The 25,862-nt window shown below is 37.1% G+C and overlaps 1 protein-coding gene across 1 annotated transcript in view; it reads right to left on the bottom strand.

Annotated features, from left to right (window-relative positions):
* The window catches only part of RANBP3L (RAN binding protein 3 like), a 48,544-nt gene that overhangs the window by 5,346 nt on the left and 17,336 nt on the right, over positions 1-25,862 (bottom strand). Inside the window, exons 2-12 of the mRNA XM_047767027.1 lie at positions 20,851-20,909; positions 20,096-20,135; positions 19,540-19,617; positions 12,886-12,957; positions 12,392-12,519; positions 8,753-8,856; positions 7,563-7,647; positions 4,948-5,050; positions 4,250-4,380; positions 2,861-2,981; positions 712-854 (exon numbers count right to left, since the gene is read on the bottom strand). Of these exons, the coding sequence (XP_047622983.1) occupies positions 712-854; positions 2,861-2,981; positions 4,250-4,380; positions 4,948-5,050; positions 7,563-7,647; positions 8,753-8,856; positions 12,392-12,519; positions 12,886-12,957; positions 19,540-19,617; positions 20,096-20,135; positions 20,851-20,909 (1,064 nt within the window). The remainder of the gene's footprint in view (positions 1-711; positions 855-2,860; positions 2,982-4,249; positions 4,381-4,947; positions 5,051-7,562; positions 7,648-8,752; positions 8,857-12,391; positions 12,520-12,885; positions 12,958-19,539; positions 19,618-20,095; positions 20,136-20,850; positions 20,910-25,862) is intronic.

Genomic DNA, 25,862 nt, shown 5'->3' with positions numbered 1-25,862 from the left:
CTTTGGTTTTTCATCAGTGGGTACTTGCCAACTTTTTTTTTTTTTTCTAGTACTATATGTTCGCTAAGTTACTTGTCATCTTCTGCCTGAGTCACTTGAATACTCAGTCTCCTAAGTCTCAGCCTATGGAGGAAATCCAGCCTTTTTTGTGGTCTAATTCCTGCCAGCTCTGACTCTTTTGCCTGGATCTCGTATTTGAGGTCAAGCATTCCTGCTGCCAAAACATCCTGTTACCTTGGAGATTGACTCATGTCCAGAATTGGAATTTGCAATTGGACAGGTTGTTTTAACTTGCTAGCTCTGGGTTTTTCCATTTCTTGCTGGTTCCTTTCCAGCGATCTCAAAGCCTCAATTTCAGCTTGGGGTTTAAGCATCAGACTTTGTATCCTGAATCCTGACAGTAGTCTCTGGTAATTTAGTAATACTGTTGACATAATTTTAATAGTAAAGAAAAATGTGGAGGTTTGACAGCATATACCAATACAAATGTCTTGGGACCAGTACCAATTGACTACTATAGATTTTAGTGGTAACCTCTAAATTTAATGTAAAATTTATGTCTTATATTAGATGGTAAACAATGATAATAAATGCCTGACTTTTTGCCAGTGGTATAGGTTATTATAATAAAATGAAAAAACAATTTGGTAACTGCAAAGGATCTGTAAATATAGTAAGATAATCAATCCTGTTCTAAAATTTTTCACTTACCTGAATTAAAAACACTTTGATATGATAGTCTTCTAAATCAGTAGCTGTTATTCGTAAATTTTTGTGGCTTGCTCTTTGAATCTCCATTTGAGCCCAGAGTTTGCTGTTGAGAATCAGCCTCAGGCTGCCTTGATTTCTCATAACTAGAATAGGAAGGTGAATTTATCAGAATTCAGAACAGTTGACTCCTTAACCTTCCAGAGGAATTTACCATTTTTGAAAGCAAATAAATCTTATAGTTGTTTTTCAGACTCTACTTTTTTTTCTTTTTTCTTTTTTTGGCTGTGCCCACAGCATGTGGAAGTTTCCAGTCCAGGGACTGAACAGAGCCACAGCAGTGACAATGCCAAGTCCTTAATTGCTAGACTACTGGGGAACTCCCTGTTTTCACTATTAAATTGTAATTTAATTGACTAGATTATAACTTGGTTTCAAAATTGGGCTTATTATGTTGGACCACCACTTTTTCAGCTTAAATGCTAAAAACACTATTTTTGTACTATAATATTTAAGAATGGTTAAAATTTTAGAACTCTTCGAAGATCTAGTGATCTGAAGCCTGTTTACCTAAGAGTTGCTTACAGTGGAGAACACCGAAACAAAAACTTTAAGCTTTCAAAAAATGGAAATAGTTAAATAAATGATAGTATAGCTATTGAAGATATTATGAACCCATTATGAATACTGAGGAAAGATAATCTGATGTAGAAAGCTGACCATGGTGTACTATGAAAAAGAAAGAATCAGATTGCAAAGCAATATAAACACCATGAGTCACAAATTTTTCAATATATTGTATACAAGGTCTAAAAGAATAGATTTCATTGACAGAGGCTAGCAGCTACAAGAAGCTAGACCTATGAGTAATTTCATTTTTTTCTTTTTGTTGATCCATATTTTCTGTTTTCTGTAAGGAACATGTATTATCTGTATAATTAAAAGACAATTTGTTTTCTGTGTTTTGGGAGCAGGTGGTGGAAGGAGTGAAATTAAACCAGAGTAGGAAAAAAACTAGTACATGCCTTGGGAATGATACTTAGTTGGGTTATTTAAAAACCTATTCGCTAGTGTTCCTGCTCTCTTAGTCTGAATTCTATTCCTTATTCCTTCCTCGAGCTTGATATCTGAAACTCATCTAATATCATATACTAACTTCTATCTGTGGTCTCTGCCACAAGTTTGACTGCCCAATATGGACAAGTAAACGCCTCCACCCCTGCGCAGATATTTGCCTGTGTGTGTTTACTTTCAGTTTGGGCCTCTGAACAATGCCCATTGTGTCTTTTGGGATGCCAAAATCTCCTCTGTTTTTCAGTTTGACCAGATTCTGAACAACACTCTGCCTGCAGGATTCAATAGCCACACGCATTTACTTGAAAACTGACCCTTCATCCCAACCCACACACCATGTTTAGAATGCCAAGAATAAGTAATAGGGCCAAAATTCTCTTTTAGAAAACCTGTTCCCCTTCAAAAATAATTTCATCCTATTCCTTTAAATAACATTGAGATTATTATTTGGGTGTGTGCTGGGCTCTGTCATATGTGCTTTTTGTGCATTATCTCACTGATTTTTCACAGTTACTCACTAAGTCATGGACTACTATTATCTCCATTTTAAACTGATGCACTTGGAGCAGAGGGAGACTAAGTAATGTGTCCAGTGTCACCAGTTAGGGATGGAGCCAGAACTGAAACCTGTGTAGTCTGACATCAGAGCCTACTTTAAAGAGGAAGCCCCTGTAGTGCATCAGAAACAATTTTGTTTTCAGCAGTCTAATTTACTAACACATGACACATCTCTAGAAAATAATGCGTAACTATATTGGAAAATTTTTGCCTTGAGAAGTAGTGTGACTTGCTTTACAAAATGATTCCTGGAGTTCCCGTCCTGGCTCAGTGGTTAACGAATCCGACTAGGAACCGTGAGGTTTCAGGTTCGATCCCTGGCCTCGCTCAGTGGGTTAAGGATCCAGAGTGTTGCCATGAGCTGTGGTGTAGGTGGCAGATGTGGCTCGGATCTGGCCTTGCTGTGGCTGTGGCGTAGGCTGGCAGATGCAGCTCCAATTAGACCCCTAGCCTGGGAACCTCCATATGCTGCGGGTGCAGCCCTAGAAAAGGCAAAAAGACAAAAAAAAAGTTTCCTTACTTAGTCTTGACTGGAATGTTGCACAGTCACTGCCAGCTGTGTCATTCAGTCTCAAAGCTCCTCTTCCCCTTTCAATCCAGGACTGTGCTGGTTTGTTGAATATAAAAAGCTTGCAATTGATCTAAAGGACAATTTTTTTTAATGTTAAAATATAGAAAATTTTTCAAAATGATTTCTTTCCTATGCTGTAACAATTTTGTCTGATATTTTACTAGAGTAACCTTTTAATGATTTCTACATCAACTTTAATAATTTATTTAACTTCTAAAACTGTACAATTTTTGAATAGTTCAAACATTAAAAAGCAAAACACTGTACAAAGTGAAAAGTACCCCACCATCCCTAGTTCCACCCCCAATATATGTATATATATTTCCCCTATTTTCTTCAATAAATGTTAGAATACCATGCATACTTTCTGCATCTTGCTTTTTCACTTAACAATATATCTACATGTACCAACTCTTAAACTAAACAATGTTATTTGAGCTATGTAATTTATTTAAACATAAAGTAATCATGGTACTATTTGTATCCTTGAAAATTTTCAGCAAATACAGCAAAAGAACTAGGTTGTGACATCACAGAATACCATACTGTAATTTAATGCCTACAAGTAATTCTCGAATATTACTGTGTACAAGAATCGCCTAGATGACTGGTTAAAACTATAGCATGCCAGGGCCTCACCCCTGGTGATTACTTCAGTGAATCTGGGATTAATCTAACGTAAATGTATCAGTAGATCATGGGGGAAGAAAATAGAAATGAAGGGGTTTTGGGGTAACAGCAGATGGAGAAAGACTAAGGGAAATCTGTGATTTGTTGAAAATGGTTAAGTTGTAGTAATTACGTTTCAGATGCCTAGACTGATAGCTGTGCCACTCAATATTCAAATACTCTGTGTGATACCATATACCACATCTGTGAATTCTTGATTCATGTGAAATTCAAAACTTATTTAAAAGAACTTTTAAAGAAAAACAATACTTTGTAACTGTCTTGAGTTGAAATCACTTACTCTTAACTGCATTTGTAACCCTCAGTGTAAATACAATTTTAAATCATATAATTGATTATAAAAGCTGACATGACAAATATAAAACATAGGTCTGAAGTTATTTTAAGACAGGGTCCTTGGCTCTCTTCTTCCTACGGAACCAACGTGAAAGGTTGTAATCCCATTTTCCTGCAAAATTACGTGTACAAACTTAAGAATACAACAAAATACTGGTTTAATCTTTGGAAGCCCCTAACATTTTTATTTAAGCAGCTCAGTCTTTATGAAAGCTATCCTTCTGCCTTTATTTTTAAAGATTCCTCTGCTGAGGATAATTTTATTGCTCATATGTAAATACTATCAAAAAGAGCAATACCTGATATACAGACCTTTAACACATTGTGTTCTGCTTCCTCCCCTGTTATAACATCAATTTTCTCCAGCAAATATTTTGGTGATGGTTTAGAAGAGAAAGCAGCAGCTGATTCAAGGAGGGATATATCTTTAGTAGAGTCTATTCCTAAGAGAAAATAGGGGGAAAAAGATGTAAAAGGCCCCCTTTTCTTTGCTGTGAAAGGTCGTTCTTGCCCCTGTTAACATACATGTCTCCTTAGCTTTTTTATAACAATGAGCGTTTCCAGAAAATCAAATTGCTTGAATTTAGGCAAATCTCTCTAATAATCCCCCATATCATTAAGCCAAAAATTTTTTAATGCTTATATATCATTTATCCATATTTATAATATGCTTTTTAAAATTTTTTTTTGTTTTTTGTCATTTGTCTTTTTAGGGCTGTACCCGCAGCACATGGAGGTTCCCAGGCTAGGGGCCTAATTGGAGCTGTTGCTGCCAGCCTACGCCACAGCCACAGTAACACCAGATCTGAGCAGTGTCTGTGACACCACAGCTCAGGGCAATGCCGGATCCTTAACCCACTGAGTGAGGCCAGGGTTCGAACCTGCAACCTCATGGTTCCTAGTCGGATTTGTTTCATTGTTTTTGTATTTCATCGATATTAAACAAATGACAGGAAAAACATAAAATAGACTAGTTGAATCAAATATTTGATAAATGAAATAACTCTTACTTGAGTTTGGAGAGTTGATAGGAAATTTTAGAGTGAATTTGAATGGCTTTTCCTTGATGTACGAATCATTTTCAAGTTGAGACTGGGTGAGGTTTTGAATACCCTGGGGGTGGGGAGAAGATGTATTACTCCATTTTATCTTCATGTATTTGCAGTAGGCCAAGAAATACTTTTGTTATTCTGTCTCAACATGGCAAACAAACCCAGCGGCTCTGTTTTTGTATTGGGCTCCTTCTGCACCAAACAGGGAACTCCTCCCCATTGTTAGAAGACCTTGACTCAGATCTCAGGAAGCAATCTAGTTAACTACCAGCCGACTTCAGGTGGGATCTAGTTCCAGGGACAATGGGAGACGTTTTTGAGACCCAAAAGGAAGTAGCAGCTGTTCACTCTACCACCAACTAGAAGGAGGTGCAACTCTTGTGAATTTTTCAGGGTATTTCAGTATTCCCGTCAATCCACTCTTTCTGTCCAGTGATTTAAAAAATTGAAAAGTGGTCCAGAGAACCTACTAGCTGTCTCAGATCATCATTACAGAAAGAACCTAACTTTTATTCGAAGACAGATTTTGCCAGCAATCACTTGTAAGTCTATATACTGAATCGCTTTTAAGGGCTTTGCATATGTGTTGTAATCAATGCCTGTGAGCAAAGATGCAGCAATTGCCATGTCATTTGTGACCACCTGTATAGCCCCCTGTAGAACAGGGAGAGTTGGACTGTACTTCAGAATTTAGGTTTAGATCTTTTCCCTTATGAACTCAAGATTCTTTCACATTATTTAAATGGACATCAAGATAACCTGGTAAAACTGCTGGAGATGGGTGTAATTATCTCCATTTTAAGAAAACAGAAACTAAGTCTCAGAAAGTTTAATGGCTCACTTTGTAAACACATGGTTAGCAAACAAATCAGGAGGGCATCCTGGCCCCCACATCCCAGGGCTGCAGGATTACAAGATTAACCAGAGGACAAACACAGGTGATCTGTACAACTCCTGCTGTCCTAGAATGTTAGCAATTTGAAGAAAGAGGAAGCTCGGGTCCCTTTCCAAATCGAACTTAAAGTGCCCAGAGGACACGCCTCTCTCCAAACCTGTAATCTCTCACCGTAGTTCCTTTGTATAGGAATCTCTCGCTTCCCTTACACTCACCCAGGTGGTTTTCAGTCCTGGCGGTGCATTCAAATCACACCTGGCCTCACCCACAGAGAGAGAGCCTGGTCTAATTGGTTTGAGGAGATGACCAAGCATAAGAAGTCCTTGGACAACTCACCAGATGATTGTCACATGCCACCAAACTTGAGACCCACGCCAGTGCTTTATATATCATAAAAACACAATCCATGTTTGTTAAATTGAGTCGAATGTTAAAGCTGATCCCAAAAGGTCTGAAGAGTATTTTGCATCTGTGACATCTTACAGAAGCTATGACTAATCTAGGGCCAATCTAGTAATAAACGATATGGAATAAATGTGCCTAAATATGTTGTCCAGAACTTCACTCTGGAAGTTGGTCCATTCTGGTTCAGATCCAAACGTGTGGGTCAGCAGCTCTAGGATTGCTGGAGCTGACCTTCATCTTGGGCATGGCAGAAGGGAGCCTCTAAGCTGAAAAGCTGTAACACTCCTCTTGGAATTGGGGTTCAGCCTGAGGCAGCTGTAGAATAGGTTAGATCTTAAAAGTGACAGATTTGTAAAAGCCCTTAAAATCTTGGAATAAATAACTTCCCAAAAAAAGGGAATTAAAAAAAAAATCTTGGAATGAACAGGCCTCATGAGTTGGTCCTTTTTGCTATTCCGAGCTCCTACACAAGCTTTAAAATCTGTACATCCTCCTTGGGATACTTCATGTAATGAATAGCCCTAAGGCCAGCTCGCTTCTTTGTCTTATCTCAGCCAAAATTCTGGTCTGGGCTGGACCAGGTAAAGCCATGGGTGCCTTTGCTTCACTTGGCTGTGTAATTCCCCATTGAAGATCATGCTCTGTTTTAGAAGCATGCCCTTTGGAAGGAGGACAGAGTAGCAATTGCCTCATGCAGGAGGATGCTCAGTATTAATTAAGGATGATGGTGATAATGGAGGATTTCACTTGGCAAGTACCTTCCCCTAGGCAAGTATACTATGATATTCCTTTTACTGCTAGTAAAAAAAAAAAAGCATTATTTTAATGCTTTTCATTATAAAAGCTTGAAGTAGAGGGTTGTGGTGAATGAGAAAAATTTGGCAAATGATTCTAAATGCATCTTGTGATGAAAAATGCTATTGAAAAACTATTAAAATATCATAATCAGTCGAGCTTATCTAATTATTGCAGGTAATTCTGGGATTTCCTTGGGTGCCTTTGTTTAATGTAAGTCAAAGAACTATTTAATATTCTTATCAGTAATAATGTTATAATTATATAATTATTTTCCTCTGTGGATACTTGTCTATTATTCTAACAAGTAGGACTTGCTTCCCAGGAGAATATTTCCAGTTAGAGATAGAAAAATGTTCCTTTGAACCCAGAAGTTAAAAAATATGCTCCAATTTAACATTGTTTTAATTGATTCGTCTTCAGAAGTTTGAAGGGTCAGCTCTCTATAGAGTAATAGAAACATTTGCCGAAATCTTACCAAAACTCTTTCTAACATGTTTTCTCCAAAAATGAAATCAGAACTGCAACTTTTAAAAGAATGCTTATCTTCATTTGGTTGACATCTAAGGAAAAGAAATAAGCATTTGCTATTTTAAATATAATAGCAGTGGAGACAGTCATTTTAAACTTGAGCACATGAAATAATCAGATGATTTAATAGACTTATGTAAAGCATAAGAATATCTAACTTTTGTTTCTCTGAAGTTAATGAGAAATGAAGGAAGATTTGAGATGGTTACTTCCAGGGATGATTTTCAAAATATCTGACAGCTGTTACAGCCCTGGTCAAGACCAGTCCAAACAGGTCACATGCCCATCACTGTATTGGCTGTGTGATCAACCAGAGAAGCTGCCCGGCCCTTGTCTTTTTGCTTTTGACTCTCCAGTTTCCAATCTCTGCACTCCTCTTCCCAGCCGGCCAATGCTTTTAGCCATCTGAGGTCTGAGGGCAAAAGCAAAGCCAATCTAGCTTGCCAGTAATACTTGACTGTGCAGTGGTTTAATTCGGTATTTCCCACCCAGAAATTCTTCTTTAATGTTTAAGGTGTTTTGCATAATGAGACACTCAAAGGCATGCAGCCCTCTATCTGCTGACACATGTACTCTGGGATCCCTACTGCATCCCTAGTGTGCCCAGTAAGAGCCAATGTACCTGCATGGCCCTAATCTTGAGTCCAGTTAATCTATAGCTGGTTGTAATCTTCTCTTAGATCAAACATGCCCTTGTCACTGGTGATGCTCAAAAATACTAACTTTCACTTTGCATATTTCTACTGCTTTCTTTGTTGTCTATCCAATCTATGTTGATAAATAATAATTAAAAAGACGGGAAGAAAAGAATGCCAGGGAAAGGGGAGGGAAGGCTAATCTAGTAGACAGATAATTAATGCCTAACTAAATAATAACTTAGCTATACCTATTTGAAACATTCTTACTCAAGTCAATGAGACAGCAGAGATGCTCCCATATCGATATGATAGTATTTAAATCTTAGAGATGTTTTGAAAAACATTTTACACTTGCATTCTTTATAAATTCTCCTTTCAAACAGAAACCTTGGCTGTTTATCTGTACAATATCAGAAAATTATTTTCCATAAATGGTTATAATAATAAAAGAAAGCAAGAGTGAAAGAACAACACTTCTGTTTCTGCATCATTAACTTACCCTACTGATGTAGCACCTAAAACATTCTGGTTAGTAGCCTGCTGGACTGAAATTCTGGCACTTGGTACATTTTCACTTAGCAAATATGAGTTACCCTCAGAAATCTGAAAGAAAAAAAAAAGCCATCAGAAAGTTTATTTAAACTGCCTTACTATATTGGGAGCATCAGACAAGGAAACAAGTTCTAGTTAAATGTATTGAAAACGTACTGTGTTCAAGTACTGCCCTAAACATTTTATATACATTCTCATATACCCCTCAAAACAACTCTACATACTTTGTGCTCCTGTCAACCACATTTTACAGGTGACTAAACTGACCTGGGCCAGGCCTGGGCCACCAGGAAGGAGGTGATATTCGAGCCTGGGTCTGACTGACTCCAGAGTGTGTGCGCTGATATTCAGAAATCCCACCTCCTTTTGTTACTTTTACCTTTTAGCCAAGTGAAGTTAATTCTTGTTTTTAGATTAGTTAAATATATATTTGGACTATTTAATCCCTATATAATTTAACTAATACACATTAGTTAAGTAGATATTTCAGGACTATTCAGTACCCTAAGAGCTTCACCATCATGCCCACTCAGTGTGAGAGAAAACTCCATCTCTTCCTCTGGAAATTTTCAACTAGTAACTTAAGTGATTAACTACTCCATCTGATGTGTATATACATATGCACATTATCTGCATTCACATTTAAATGAAGGAGTGAGCAATTTTAAAACTGGAAAGAACCCTATCAATTGTCTGATCTAGTGTCCTCAGTGTTCTGTGGGCACATCCCTTCCTCCACCAGGATTTTTTAGAGATGTTGCAGGAACTTCATGTCTTTAAAGGTAAATAGGGGAGTTCCCATCATTGCACAGTGGAACTGAATCTGACTAGGAACCATGAGGTTTCGGGTTCAAGCCCTGGCCTTGCTCAGTGGGTTCAGGATCCGGAGTTGCCGTGAGCTGTGGTGTAGGTCACAGACGTGGCTTGGATCTGGTGTGGCTGTGGCTGTGGTGTAGGCCAGCAGCTGTAGCTCCGATTGGACCCCTAGCCTGGGAACCTCCATGTGTTGCAGGTTTGGCCCTAAAAAAAAAGCAATAATAATAATAATAATAATAATAATAAAGGTAAATAGTGTCTGTTTCCCCTTTAGCTTTATATCAATCAATTAAAATAGGTTTGAGTATTTTTCCCTTTATAACAGAATTTGAAAGCTGAGAAATATGTGTCAAGAGAGTATGTGCCATTGGTTAGCAAAGATCAAAGTACATGCTTATGACTCTGTCACTCAAATGACTTTTCTCTCAGCTAAAATGTTTTTATTAGGCATATATTGTTTAAATTATATACAAGTTACCACTGATTAATGACAGGATGAATGAAAATTGCTCTAGTTTTGATATACAAGTTAATAAGGAACACAAAAGTAAGGGGTCCATAAAATTCACCTAGAGATAACTTTCACTATATCTATGGATTATGTCACTTTGTCCAAATTCTGACGTTGCATCTTATATATAGCTTGTCTTGAGATCTTCAAAAATCATCATTAAACAGAGAAAATTCAATGATGGACCTATCCAATTAGGCTTTTCACTAATTAGGAATAAGTTCTATTCCTGCTCTTTAGTAAGTTATTCAAGAAGAAATCCTTGCAAACAATAGCCTGGAAATTTCTCTTCTGTTTCATTACTTAGAAGGAAAGTACAAGAAATACATTAATAACTTATTTTAAAAACATACAGGGCAAGATTTCAAAAATCATACCAAAGAATAAATATTATCAACTTTTAATATCATAATGTGTAATAAAAATATTAATCTATAATTTATAGAATGTCATAGCAAAATCAAACACCACACAGTGACATTTTAGAAAATGATCAATACATCATATTCTTTCTTACATACTTTAAAATGAATTAAACAACATGCATCATTTCTTAAGAATTTGATTAACATGGTGATGATTATTAGATTATGTATAAATGGAAATGTTTAATAATATACTGATTTGAAATGTAAAGCTTGTTTCACTAAAAAATCACATCATATATCATGCATAAATGATGAAATGATTTTTAAAATTCCTAATCAGTTTTTTGAGATCATATCTTACAAAGGAAAACATTTGGAAGTATAAAAATATTAGCAAACAGGGAGTTCCCATCGTGGCGCAGTGGTTAACGAATCCGACTAGGAACCATGAGGTTGCGGGTTTGGTCCCTGCGCTTGCTCAGTGGGTTAACGATCCGGCGTTGCCGTGAGCTGTGGTGTAGGTTGCAGATGCGGCTCGGATCCCGCGTTGCTGTGGCTCTGGAGTAGGCTGGAGACTACAGCTCCGATTAGACCCCTAGCCTGGGAACCTCCATATGCCACGGGAGCGGTCCAAGAAATAGCAAAAAGACCAAAAAAAAAAAAAAGAAAAAGAAAAAGAAATTAGCAAACACCCACGATGTTCAGCTCCCTTACTTCACTGTTATATAGGAGAAGGTTGGAGTTCCCATCATGGTGCATCGGAAACGAATCCGACTAGGGACCATGAGGTTGTGGGTTCGATCCCTGGCCTCACTCAGTGGGTTAAGGACCTGGCATTTCCATGAGCTGTGGTGTAGGTTGGATCTGGCGTGGCGTGGCTGTGGCTGTGGTGTAAGCCAGCAGCTATATCTCCGATTTGACCCCTAGCTTGGGAAGCCCGATATGCTGCAGGTGTGGCCCTAAAGAAAAGGCCAAAAAAAGGAGGAAGATGAGTTCTTTGTCTAAGAAAGCCAACATAGTTAGATAGTGGCAGAGGTAGGATTAGTACCAAATTGAATTTTTTCATAAAATTGGTTAAATGACTGGTTATTTTTAATACTTCTGTGTGTTACTGTTCTCATGTTCAGTCTGGAAAAACCAAGCCAAACCAGGTAATCAACCCTCAATAGTTTAGCTAGAAACAAATGACAAATGGAATATCTCTCAGGTTCCAACCTATTGATCGTGTGTTCCTTCTTCTCAAGTGTCTGCTTCTGGAAGACACAGCTAGAACTACAGCAACAGAATATCCCCAGTCCATATCGTTTACGGCCTGAGCAAAATGAGTATCTCCTTAGAAAGGTCCACAACAAGTGATTTGGTTGGAGAGAGAGTTGGTGTCTGTCCCCAGAGGCCTCTGAAGCACTCCAGTTACACTGTTGGAGGTAGTTCCTTGCTCCTGTTATCCATGAAGATGGGTCTGGGATGGATCACTGGAGTGACCTAAATGGGCAGAGCCACACTAGCGTGTTGACCAGTTAGGGCTACAAAAATGGCCCTTTCCTTTTTTTTGACTTCCTGGCCCCTGCCCTCCTTGCTCCCCTATTCTCACATGGGGTCAGGGCATGAGAACAAGACCACAAGGGCCCTCTCTTCGTGAGACTCAGCTTTACAACTAGGAGAGACCACAGGACTCGTACCTGGGAACAACTCTCCAATTTAAGAGGACAGGTTTAATAAGGTTACTGAGAACTTTTTGCCATCTCATCCAGCTCTTTCTCCAGCCTGGTGGCTGCTTCAGCAACAGAGCAAAGCTCAGGCATCCCCTAATTCTGGATGTGGGGGCCCACAACAATCTACCAAAACAAGAATGAGGAATTGAGGTCAGTCCTACCAGAGGAGGTTTTCTTACCCTATTTTTATTTTTTTCTGTAGTCTTGCAGGACTCCAACACATTGTGTCCAAATCTTACACATCTTTGAGCTTGAGGTGGCTGTAAAATAGCAGGTCTCAGAACATGTTCAGAATTTTTCACAGGACCTTAAAAGAACAGAATTAAAGGCTTACTATATCTTTAGTGAAATACTTCTTCCCCTCTATTGTGTACTAATTTAAGGCATATTTTCTAAAGTCATGATTAAATGAAGAGTTATTGTTAATTAATTAAAGTCAAATCAGTAAGTTGCCTACTACTTACTTCCTGCCTAGCTTTTACACAATAACTATTCATTTTGACCATGAGACTTCATTCATCAAATATACTCCTTCATATTTTGTCACTGAACCCTATCTACACACACAAACATACACACACACACACACACACACACACACACACGTGAGTTAAGACACAGATGGTAAAACATAAAAATTTTAAGGTACTTATAATAAAGAGAAACTACATACCTTGTTCAGCACTGTTCGTATCAATTTTTCTTTGCACAAAAGTTGGTATCATAAAAACATTGTTTTTCTTCACTGTAAAAAAAATTAGAAAATTTTGTATTTATGTGTCAGTTTCTACCCTGTTTTAACAGTCCTATACCAAACTCACCAGTAGATGTCGCTGTTGTCACTAACACAGGAGTAGGCAGTGCTCATGAGAGCTCTGATTCTGCTAAGAAAGTGTGATGGCAAGATGAGTTTTGCTACACAGTCTGTTTACTCTCTAAAAAATAACTGAAAATTAGATCACAAATGGAATATGCAGTCTTCTTTAGAGTCATGAAATCGAATACTGAAATTCTACAGATTATAAAATCTGAATTGGTAGTGAACCATCAGTGTGCGTTAATATATACCTTATAGAATGTTATAAAACTGTTAGCAAATTCTGCCCCTTCCCTACTCTTTAATGATACCTGAAGAGGGAAGCAAAGATGACCATTATGCTAGGCTATTTTTCTAGGAAGTGTATTAATGGGATGAGACTGTGGTCTTGGTTGCAAGAATACAATTATAGGTATACCTCAGTGATATTGCCTATTCGATTCCAGACCACTGCAATAAAGCAAATATCCCAATAAAGCAAGACACGAACTTTTTTGGTTACCCAGACCATATCAAAGTTACATTTACACTATGCTGTAGTCTATTAAGTGTACAGCAGCATTGTATGAAAAAACAATATTCATATCTTAATTTAAAAATACTGTATTGCTAAAAAGTGCTAACCATCACCTGAGCCTTCAGTCATAATCTTTTTGTTGGTGGAGGGTCTGCCTCAAGGTTAATGGCTGTTGGCTGATCAGGGAAGTGGTTGCTAAGGACTGAGGTGGCTGTGGTAATTTCTTAAAATAAGACAACAATGAAGTTTGCAGCAACAACTGACTTTTCCTTTCATGGATGATTTCTCTGTAGCGTACAATGCTGCTTGATAGCATTTTACCCACAGAAGAACTTTCAAAATTGGAGTCAGTCATCTCAAACCCTGCTGCTGCTTTATCAACTAAGTTTATATAAAATATTCTAAATCCTTTGTTGTCATTTCAACAGTTTTCACAGCAACGTCATCCACAGTAGAATCCATCTCAAGAAACAACTTTCTTTTTTTTTTACTATTATAATAGCAATTTTTTAAAATTGTTATTTCCCCAATACATTTTTTTCTACTGTACAGCCTGGGAACCCAGTTACACATACAGGTATACATTCTTTTTTTCTCCCATTATCATGCTCCATCATAGGTGACTAGACACAGTTCCCAGTGCTACACAGCAGGATCTCATTGCTAATCCATTCCAAAGGCAATAGTTTGCATCCGTTAACCCCAAGCTCCCCAATCCAACCCACTCCCTCCTCCTTGGCAACCTATTCTCCAAGTTCATGATTTTCTTTTCTGTGAAAGGTTCATTTGTGCCTTATATTAGATTCCAGGTATAAGTGATATCATATGGTATTTGTCTTTGTCTATCTGACTTACTTCACTCAGTATGAGAGTCTCTAGTTCCATCCATGTTGCTGCAAATGGCACTATTTCGTTCTTTTTTATGGTTGAGTATTATTCCATTGTGTATATATACCACATCTTCCTAATCCAATTCTCTGTCAATGGACATTTGGGTTGTCTCCATATCTTGACTATTGTGAAGAGTGCTGCAATGAACATGCGGGCGCACTTGTCTTTTTTAAGGAAAGTTTTGTCCGGATATATGCCCAAGAGTGAAATTGCTGGGTCATATGGTAGTTCTATGTATAGATTTCTAAGGTATCTCCAAACTGTTCTCCATAGTGGCTGTACCAGTTTACATTCCCACCAACAGTGGAGGAGGGTTCCCTTTTCTCCACATCCCCTCCAGCACTTGTTACTTGTGGACTTATTAATGATGGCCATTCTGACTGGTGTGAGGTGGTTTCTCATGGTAGTTCTGATTTGCATTTCTCTAATAACCAGGGATGTTGAGCATTTTTTCATGTGCTTGTTGGCCATCTGTATATCTTCCTTGGAGAAATGTCTATTCAGGTCTTTTGCCCATTTTTCCATTGGGTTGTTGGGTTTTTTTGCTGTTTTGAGTTGTATAAATTGCTTGTATATTCTAGAGATTAAGCCCTTGTCAGTTGCATCATTTGAAACTATTTTCTCCCATTCTGTAAGCTGTCTTTTTGTTTTCTTTTTGGTTTCCTTTGCTGTGCGAAAGCTTGTCAGTTTGATTAGGTCCCACTGGTTTATGTTTGCTTTTATTTCTGTTGCTTTGAGAGACTGACCTGAGAAAATATTCATAAGGTTGATGTCAGAGAATGTTTTGCCTATATTCTCTTCCAGGAGTTTGATGGTGTCTTGTCTTATATTTAAGTGTTTAAGCCATTTTGAGTTTATTTTCATGCAGTGGTAGAGGGTGTGAAGAAACAACTTTACTCATAAGAAGCAATTCCTTGTCTGTTCAAATTTCATCATGAAATTACAAGAATTCAGTCACATCTTCAGATTCCACTTCTAATTCTAGTTTTCTTGCTGTTTCTACCACATCTGCAATTGCTTCCTCCACTGAAATCTTGAATCCCTCAAAGTCATGTGAGGGTTGGAATCAGTTTCTTCCAGACTCCTGGTAATGTTGATATTTTGACCTTTGACCTCTTCCTATGAATCATAGATGTTCTTAATGGCATCTGGAATAGTTAACCCTTTCCAGAAGGTTTTCAGTTGACTTTGCCCAGATCCATCAGAGGAATCACCATCTAAGGCAACTATAGCTTTACAAAAATGTACTTATTAAGTAATAAGACTTGAAAATTGAACTCCTTGACCCAGGGGCTGCCAAATGGATATTGTGTTATCCAGCATGAAATGTCATTAACATTACTGTCCATCTCCATTCAGGCTCTTGGGTGACCAAGGGCATTGTCAAAGAGCAGTAATATTTTGAAAGGAATCTTTTTTTTTCTGAGCAGTAGTTCTCAATAGTGGGCTTAAAGAATTCAGTAAACCAGGTTGTCAAAATATATGCTGTCATCAGGCTTTCTTGTTCCCTTTACAGATCATAGGCAGAGTAGATTAGGATTTTCAAAATGGTAAATAAGCATTGGCTTCTATTTAAAGTTACCAGCTGCATTAGCCCCTAATGAAAGAGTCAGTCTGTCCTTTGAAGCTGGACATTGACTTCTCCTCTCTAACTATGTAGTCCTAGATGACATCTTTTTCTAATAGAAGGCTGTTTCATCTACGTGGAAAATCTCTTGCTTAGTGTGGCAATCTTCATTAATGATTTTTTGGATAACCTGCTGCAGCTTCTACATCAGCACTTGCTGCTTCACTTTGCACCTCAATATCATCAAGATGACTTCTTTCCTTCTACCTCATGAACCAACCTCTGCTAGCTTCAGACATTTCCTCTGCAGCTTCCTCACTTTTCTCAGTCTTTATGTAATCGAAAAGAGTTAGGGCCTTGCTCTGGATTCAGCTTTGCTTAAGGGAATGTTGTGGCTGGTTTGATCTTCCATTCAGACCACTGAAACTTTCTCCATCTTGGCAATAAGTCTGTTTCACGTTCTTATTCATGTGTTCAATGGAGTAGCACTTTTAATTTCCTTCAATAATTTTTTCTTTGCACTCATAATTTGGCTAACTATGTGGTATAAGAGGTCTACTTTTTGACCTGTCTTGGCTTTAGATATGCCTTCCTCACTAAGATTAATTATATCTAGCTTTTAACTTAGAGTGAGAGACATGCAACTCTTCCTTTCACCTGAACACTTAGAGGCCATTGTAGGGTTATTAAGTGGCTTTATTTCAGTACTGTTGGGTCTCAGGATAAAGGGAGGCCTGAGCAGAGGGAGAAGATGGGGGAATGGGCCAGTTGGTGGAGCAGTCAGAACACGCACATTTATTGATTAAGTTCACCATCTTATGTAGGTGCAGTTTGCAGCACCCCAAAACAATTACAGTAGTAACATCTTTTTTTTTTCTTCTTCTTTTTGCCTTTTTTTTCTAGGGCCACTCCCACGGCATATGGAGGTTCCCAGCCTAGGGGTCTAATCAGAGCTGTAGCCTGCTGGCCTATGCCAGAGCCACAGCAATGTGGGATCCAAGCCGCATCTGTGACCAACATCACAGCTCACGGCAACGCCAGATCCTTAACCCACTGAGCAAGGCCAGGGATCAAACCCACAACCTCATGGTTCCTAGTCGGATTCATTAACCACTGTGCCATGACGGGAACTCCAACAGTAGTAACATCTGATCATGGATCACCGTACCAAATATAATAACAATGAAAAGTTTGGAAATATTGCAAGAGTTACCAAAATGTAACACAGAGACATGTTGTGAGCAAACGTTGTTGGGAAAATGACACCCATAGACTTGCTCAGGGGAGAGTTGCCACAAACCTTTGATTTGTAAAAAGCAATATCTGTGAAGCTCAATGGCAAAGAGATCACCTCTTAATTGCAAACTGCAGAAACAGAAACCTTTGAGCATTGGATTAACGGAGATGAGAAAAGAATAAGAATTGCTTCTTTGTAGTATTACAATATATTATAAACGTTGGGATAGAACCGCTTCTCTAATTCAGAGTTCAGTTACATGGTTTCTATGATATTTACTATTGAAAACTAACCGTGGTCCATTTAAAATTGCACTATTTGTCTCTGTTCCAATACCACTAGCATTCTGTACAACATAAAATGAGATGCTGCTTGCTAGTATCAATGTTCTTTTATTCATTGTTGTGTGTGTGTGTGTGTGTGTGTGTGTCTGATTTTTAAAAAATGAATTGAAGCAGTTATCCAGATAATTTAAAGCCATCTCTTTGCTTTATGCACAAATACAATAAAACAAGTCCTCTGGGACCAGGACCTCTATTCCTGTCAATGTCCTATAACTTGTCAGGCCCAGGTAGATGGGGCTGATTGAACTAGAATGTATCTCTTCTGTATCTGAAAGGTGTCTGACATATTGTTGCTCAGTCATGCTTGGAATTGTTAACAAGAATACAAATCCATTAGTTTGAAAACTCTGGTTCCTCAGTAGAATCAGTTAAAAGGAAGTGAATAGTTGTATTTTCCATTTCTTGTGGCAAGCTTAACTCAGAAAAGGCAGTGGGCTATTCAATAGAAACAAAAACATAAGAATGCAAACGATAATCTTGATGTAAAGAATGTTCCAACCATTCAAATACTTTATATCAAACTATTTATAAAATAGTTTTACTTAAAGCATTACAAATTTCAAATAAAAATAGGTAATGTTTTAATTAGTGAAAAATTCAAAAAGAATCATATTCTAAACTTTATAAATTTAAAGCATAAACTTTAGAATAAAAATCAAAAGCAATGATGTATATTTTGAGTACTACATATATTATAAACTGTATAGATGGACAGTAATAAGGAAAATAAAGCAAGTTACTTTATTTTATAGGGCTGCCTTACATAAAATAATGCTATCATAAACATGAAATCCTAAAAAAATGTCATAAAGTTTAAACTTTCTACAAAAAAAAAAAAAAAACAAACCCATAATAGATATACGGTCTGAATTTGTCAGCTTGGAATCATAAGCTATTCTTCCATGCATACTTTGCTGAGGGCCCCTATTTTATTTGCCACTAAAATACCGGCATTTTATAGTAGCTGAAAAAGAAAGCTCATCATGAATGAGAATGGATTTTGAAAAGTCAGAGTGTCAGGCTTGAGGTTCTAAGTTCTTTATTACCTGGCCCAGAATGGGGGAAGGTGGGAAGGTCCATGAAGGATGATGATCTCAGTCGCTTCAGGGACAAGGATGATGCTAAAAGCAGACTGCAAACTGAAGTCGATAAGGCAGTGGCTTTTGTTTTTCTTTTGATTTGGCTTTTTGCTGTGTTGGAAATTTTGCTCTATCATCAGCTTAGAAAAATCTTTGTATTTGTATCAATTCAAAATAAAGTGTGCCCCTGGTGAGGATTCTACATTAATTTCCATTCAATTCAATAAATATCTGAGTGCTCATCATGTGTGAGACACTCTATCAGGCATGAAGATGACCTCAAGGATCTCAGGGGGATGGAACAGACACATAAAGAGCTGTAGGACAAGGCAGAGGGCAGTACGATCCATCATGAAAGAAATCACCAGAATGCTTCGAGTGTAGAAGAGGCTAAGTTACTGATTCATTCAAAACACACATAGAATAAGGCATCTTTTTAAAAGGCAGACATCTGTTTATTTAAGTTGATGGTTACTTTACAGGAAATAGCAGTCTCCCCAAATTGTAAAGCTAATACATGCTTAATGCAGAAACTTTGGGGAACGCAGCAAAAACAAAGGTGGGGGTGGGAGGGAAGTGGTGAGAGAGGGTGGACACAGATCACTTGAAATCCATTACCTAAGCTAACTATTGCTAACTTCTGGCTTATTGTGGCTTCTGTCCATTCAGTCTTTTTTCTAATTTTGATAAATTGAATTTTTAAATAATAACTCACTTGTACAATCCATTTATAGACTGCTGTTTTTACATAACAATATGTTATAAACACTACCCAATGGGTAGAATTTTAAACATTACCTGTTTGAAAAGTTTCTAAGGTATCATACTCAGAGTAAACACAACAGCGAACACTCAACGGTCAAGGCTATCCTTACCTCCTTGGGACTGAGAATCTGTAGCGTGCAAAGTAAAAGATGAAGACCGGACACGCTTTCTTGAAAAATCATTACACTCTGTAAGAAATTCAATGTGAAGGGTAAAATTGATTGCAATAACAAATTAGCTTCAATCCATGATATGAGAGGAGAGATAGAATATCCTTTTCTCTGGATACATTATCATTTGAAAACATGTAAATTCCTGAAGTACAGTTTTAAATATTGGGGTTAATAGCTTGGTGATTATAAACCGATAGGCCTATTATCCTGCTATGAAACAATTAGAAACAGGTGACTTTGTTACGAAATTGAATACAAATTTCGGGAGTGTATAGAGAATGTTTTTGGAAAGTTGAGGGACGGGCAGTGAAGGATTTTGGTATTGTTAACATCAGTGTTCTCAAGGACAAAAGCAAAAGCCAGTCTACACGTGTGCTTTAAAAAAAGAAAAACCATCAGGCTTTGCATGGTCTGTGCCACATGCCAAAATGTTCGTGCCTACTTATTTCTTACTAAAATGATTGCTTTTGAAATACAGGTTATGAATCATTACCACGTTCTGCTGCTTCATGCAGGGTGTCTTCTGCAGGTCTCTGGAAGGAAACAAAGCTGCCAGTGAGAGCTGAGTGTTTACTGTTTCACATCAGACTCTGCCCTGTCACTTTATAAGAGAATTTTCAGAGCCAGGTCTATTCAGCAGGGCTAGAAAAAGCTAATCACCTTTACTCAGTAAGGGGTTAAATTTTTCTTTACTTAGTTCTGTGGATAGTAGGGTAAATTACCTCCATAAGCAAGAATGAATTACAAGAAAATCCTAGTTAAGTTAAGCTAAAGTGAAAATGCTACTAACATTCTCATTTGTCTTCCAAAGCAAGTGATTTTAGGATGATGCTGAAAAAGCAAAATAGGATTCTTAAGATTCCTTTGGAATCATATGTTGCAATCTAGAAGCTATTTTATATACAGTTTTAAGCTAGGTCAGTGGTGGGGAATCCATGATAAACCTTAGCCCGCCTAATCTTTCAGCCCATCCCCCTTCCAAGTCATTCCCAAAAAACCCAGATAATTTGCATAAAAATGGCATGTTATCCATAGTTCCAAGATAAGACCTCTGGCTTCCCATTTCAGGCAAATTGCTATCTGTAAATCCCTACTGTGTAAATATTCTGAAGGTACTACTCTGCTAAAGGAAAAACAGGATAAATTTATGCAGCAATGGTATCATTTACTATTGCTATGTATATATAGATCTTGAAATACCATCTTCTTTGTCAAAGTAAAAGTCAAAGAAAAATAGCTTGATCTTACCTTAAAAGTTTGTTCTCTCTTTTCAAAAACAAATATTGGTTGAGCAATGACAGATTTTTCTGTAAAAGAAAAGGAACATGCAAGAAATCCAACAATACTCTAACACCAACTAAAAAATTTGAAGTTTTTTTTTGGTTTACATATTTTTCCCTGCCTTTGGGTAAAATCCAAACTGTTTTACATGAGCGCTATAAATTTCTTATTTACAAATGATTTTAATAGTTAATTACAAAAATAAATGCTTGAGGAAAGTGACAGTAAAATGTTCCCACAAATAGAAAGACCATCCCATTAAAAGAACATGCTTTCAGCATTTAAGGAAAACAAAATATAATAACGTGCCATTTAGAAATTCATCATAACATAGTGATTAACATCCTTACTTTCAGAATAACAAATTTTAAAGGATGTAAAATCTTATCTGAAAATAGTATTTCAACTTGGGTTCGATCTCAAAATATAAATGGTATAGATGTACTGCATTCCATCCTTAAGATGATTCAGAAATAATTCATATTTCCTTGACCAGAAGAGACATATACTAGACCATATATACAAAACTTAGACTTAAGAGTCAGTCTCAGTGTTGTACAATAAGTAGTTTGTCAACCTTATTAATCTTTTATATTTTCCTATCTTAGGTAAGACAATAGAGAGGAACTCATTTACTCTAGGGTATAAATCAGTGATAACAGCTTTAAATTTCAGCACTTTAGAATTCTTAGGGAAGATTATATGGTTGTTAAAAACTTGGTCTCTGGTGTTAGAGAGGCATGCATTCAAGTATAAAGTCTGCCACTAATTCCATACTTTTGGAAACAATATGACTGTACCTCTAGTCTCTTCATCTGAAAAAAATGAAGATTATAACAATACTTACTTTACAGAATTTACATGAAAGTTAAATGGAGTTTTAGACATGATGATTACTTAAAACAAAACAACAATAACCAAAAAAACCTTAAAGAAAGGATATTAGATATGTGGCATGACACCAATCCACATTCCAGAACTGAGAGTTGACATTGCTAACTTATGACAGCACTTTCTTGATAAACCCAAATAGCTTTCTAGTAGTCATTATGGATTTATTGTCCTGGCATACAAGTTGAGATAATTTGCCATCACTGGCTGAATAAATAAAAGTCTAGCTGAAGAATTTCAAGAAACTACCAGATAATTACATCTTTTACATGCCAGAGGGGTTCTCCAGTTCCCCACAACCTTATCCCACAAGTGAGTGTCAAAACTCTGCCAGACCACCCTCTGCCAAGTTCCTGGGGCCCTATGAACTTGGGTGCCTACTTTCAGTCCAGCGAGATAAAATTCCCATTTTAATGCAAGTGCTTACTGCATTGTCTGCCCTTGGAGCCTAGTGAACCACAATGGAAAATGCTCAGCAACATATTGGCATTGCCATCCACATTAAACTGTAGTTCAATGCTTTGTTCTTTCTTAGAACAAGCTCCTTTTTCAGCAATTACATTAGATTTAAGAAATGAGATCTCTAATGACTTTGAAAGGAAATAGTCTTTGTGAATGTGCAGCAGAATACTTATGAGGTGGAATAATAAATGGGCCTCTTCTAAATTGGACTGAAGATAGTCATCCTTAAAATAGTATGACTTGACCTACCTCTAGACAAATAACATGTTGACCTTCCCTCTATCGAACCATAGAGCTAAAAATGGGTAGAAGCGGTTTTCAATGGCAGCATTAAGTAGCAAATCATAAAGGTTTACTTGTAGCTTAGAGGGCATGTGGTAAAGTAGGAAGGCCATTTTTTTTTCATTAATTTAACAAATATTTACCGAGTATCTTTTTGTGCTGGCCACTGTACTAGGGTCTTGGTATACACTCTTGATTGAAGGAATATTAGCCTCAGTGCAAGCACCTTCTCTCCCTGACACTGCCCAGCTCATTAGTCAGAAAGCAGATAATCTCCTTACCTCTTCTTCCATCTAGATTTTCTTCCCTTCTCCCAGGCCAGTCCCTGGGCTTCAAATATAAAGTCAAAAGTAAACATTTCATAAGCCATTGGGTTCATAGCAATTTTCTTACCTGACCCAGTAGAAAAACTTGAAAATAAAAGAATAGTCCTTAAAAATGATATATTTTAAAATTTATCTTTTCTTCTTTCTAATATATTTTTAATCAATCCACTTCTTCAACAAATACGTATTGAGGGATGGCTATATACCAAGATACTTCGCAAGGTAGGAGAAAGAGAACAGTGGTACAAGATGAAGCTGAAGATGAAGTTGGAGTTTTGCAAAGCCTTGCAGGTTGTGCCAAGGAGTTTTGTTTTTATTCCAAGAAAAATGGGAAGCCAATAGAGATTTTAAGCAGTGGGGTGATTCACTCCGATATGCATTTTGTTTTTTAAGATCAGTCTGCCTGCTGTGTGGAAAGCGGATTAGAGGGGAAAGGGAGTGAGGGAAAGGAAATAAGGAATCTAATTAAGAGGCTAGTCCAAATTCTAGAGGAGAATTGACAAGGTCTCTATTTTTTTCTTAGTCTTGCATCCATGATTTTTTCAGGCAAATGCAATAAGCAAAATTTGAGAATATAGTTTTCTGTTAGAAGGAATGATGATGAGGGGATGGGAAGAAATATTTTAAAGAAAAATTGTTTTATGTTTTGCCTATTTTAAGATTCATGTAGCATTTAATGAGTTCCTATATTCATTGTTGTTTTCTGAAATGCTTTATTAAGAGAAGACATTTCATCCCACAAATATTGTATTAGGTACTTGTTACATACAGGAAGGGCACAAAATACCATCTATTAACTCAGTCTCAGTTCACCTGTATTTCTGCTCCACAGTGGAGGTACGCTTTTATCTATCATCTTGTCTAAATTAATCTTGTAAATATGTAAATTATTTTTGAGTTAATTGTGTTTTCTACCATGTTTACAGAGACTTAGTTACACATGAGGAAACTGAGGCTCTGTTAAGCAACTTGCTCAAGGTCATAACACTAACAAGTAACAAAAGCCTTTAATTAAACCCAGACCTTCCTCCTATAAAACCACTGCTCTTAGTTTCCACAGGTCATATCTACAATTCTACCAGCACAATGTCATGTTCTTAGTATGTAACTTATACTATCCAGTACCACACCAAGGAAAAGTCAGTATAAAATCATGGCACTTATGTTTTTTCAACTTTGTCAAAGTTGATTGATTACACCTATGCATTCCTACTACCTCAGAAATCACAATGAAACATTAATAAATGGTTGGGTTTTTTTTGGGGGGGGGAGTTGAGGGGAACCAGGGGTCAGGGAGGGAGGGTACCACAAAGACAAAGGAAACTGGAGAGAAATAACAGTATCAGGAAGCTAGAAAGTAGGAGGATGAATAATAACCTTAAGCCAGCATTGGAGCTACTAAGAAGCACTCTGAAGACTATAAAATGCTGATGAAAGAAATCAAAGATGACATGAACAGATGGAAAGATATACTGTGTTCTTGGATCGGAAGAATCAGTATTGTCAAAATGACTATACTACCCAAGACAATCTGCAGATCCAGCACAATCACTATCAAATTACAAATGGCATTTTCCCCAGAACTAGAACAAAAAATTTTAAACTTTGTATGGAAACACAAAATACCCCAAATAGCCAAAAAATCCTGAGAAAGAAAACAGAGCTGGAGGAATCAGACTATACTACAAAGCCTCAGTCATCAAATCAGTATGATATAGCACAAAACTAGAAATATAGATCATTGGAACAGAATAGAAAGCCCAGAAATATAGCCACACACCTACGGTCAACTAATCTATAACAAAAGAGGCAAGAATACACAATGGAGAAAAGTTGGTCTCTTCACTAGTGGTGCTGGGAAAACTGGACAGCTACATGCAAAAGAATGAAATTGGAATACTCTCTAACACTGTAGACAAAAATAAATTCAAAATGGATTAAATACATAAATATAAGACCAGATACTATAAAATTCTTAGAGGAAAACATAGGCCAAACCACAGCAATATCTTCTCAGATCCACCTCCTAGAGTAATTACAATAAAAACAAAAATAAACAGATGGGCCTAATTAGACATAAAAGATTTTTCACAGCAAAGGAAACCATAAACAAAATGAAAAGATAACACAGAATGGGAGTAAATATTTTGCAAGTATGAAGTGACTGACAAGGGATTAATCTCCAAAATATACAAACACCTCCTTCAGCTTGATATTAAAAAAAAACAAACAACCCAATCAAAAAATGGGCAAAAGATCTAAATAGACATTTCTCCAAAGAAGACATACAGAAGGCCAAAAAACACATGAAAAGATGCTCATCATAGTTAATTATTAGAGAAATGCAAATCAAAACTACAATAAAGTACCACTTTACATCAACCAGAATGCCCATCATCAAAAAGTCTACAAACAATAAATGCTGATGAGGGTATGGAGAAAAGGGAACACTCTTACACTGTTGGTAGGAATGTAAATTGATGCAACCACTATGGAAAACAATATGGAGTTTCCACAAAAAACTAAAAATAGGACTACCATGTGATCCAGCAATCAAACTCCTGGACCTTTACCCAGCGAAAACCATAATTTAGAAAGATACATTCACCCTGGTGTTCACAGCAGGATTGTTCACAATAGCCAAGACATGGAAACAACTTAAATGTCCATCGACAGAGGAATGGTTAAAGAAGGTGTGGTACATATATAGAATGGAATGCTACTCAGCCATAAAAACAAATGGAAATAACAGCATTTGCAGCAACATGGATGGATCTTGAGATTATCATACTAAGTGAATTTAGTCAGACAGTGAAAGACAAATATCATATGATACCACTTACATGTGGAATCTAAAAAGAGGATACAAATGAACTTATTTGCCAAACAAACAGACTCACAGACTTTGTAAACTTATGGTTACCAAAAGGAATTGGGGGGATGGGAGGGGGGGTTGAGATTAGCATATGCACACTGAGATACATGGAATCACTGGCCAATAGGGACCCACTGCATAGC

The sequence above is a fragment of the Phacochoerus africanus genome, chromosome 1, assembly GCF_016906955.1.
Source record: "Phacochoerus africanus isolate WHEZ1 chromosome 1, ROS_Pafr_v1, whole genome shotgun sequence".
In the NCBI taxonomy this organism is placed as follows: Eukaryota; Metazoa; Chordata; class Mammalia; order Artiodactyla; family Suidae; genus Phacochoerus; species Phacochoerus africanus.
Note: the sequence above shows the minus strand (reverse complement) of the source record. Positions and strands in the feature narration are given on the sequence as shown.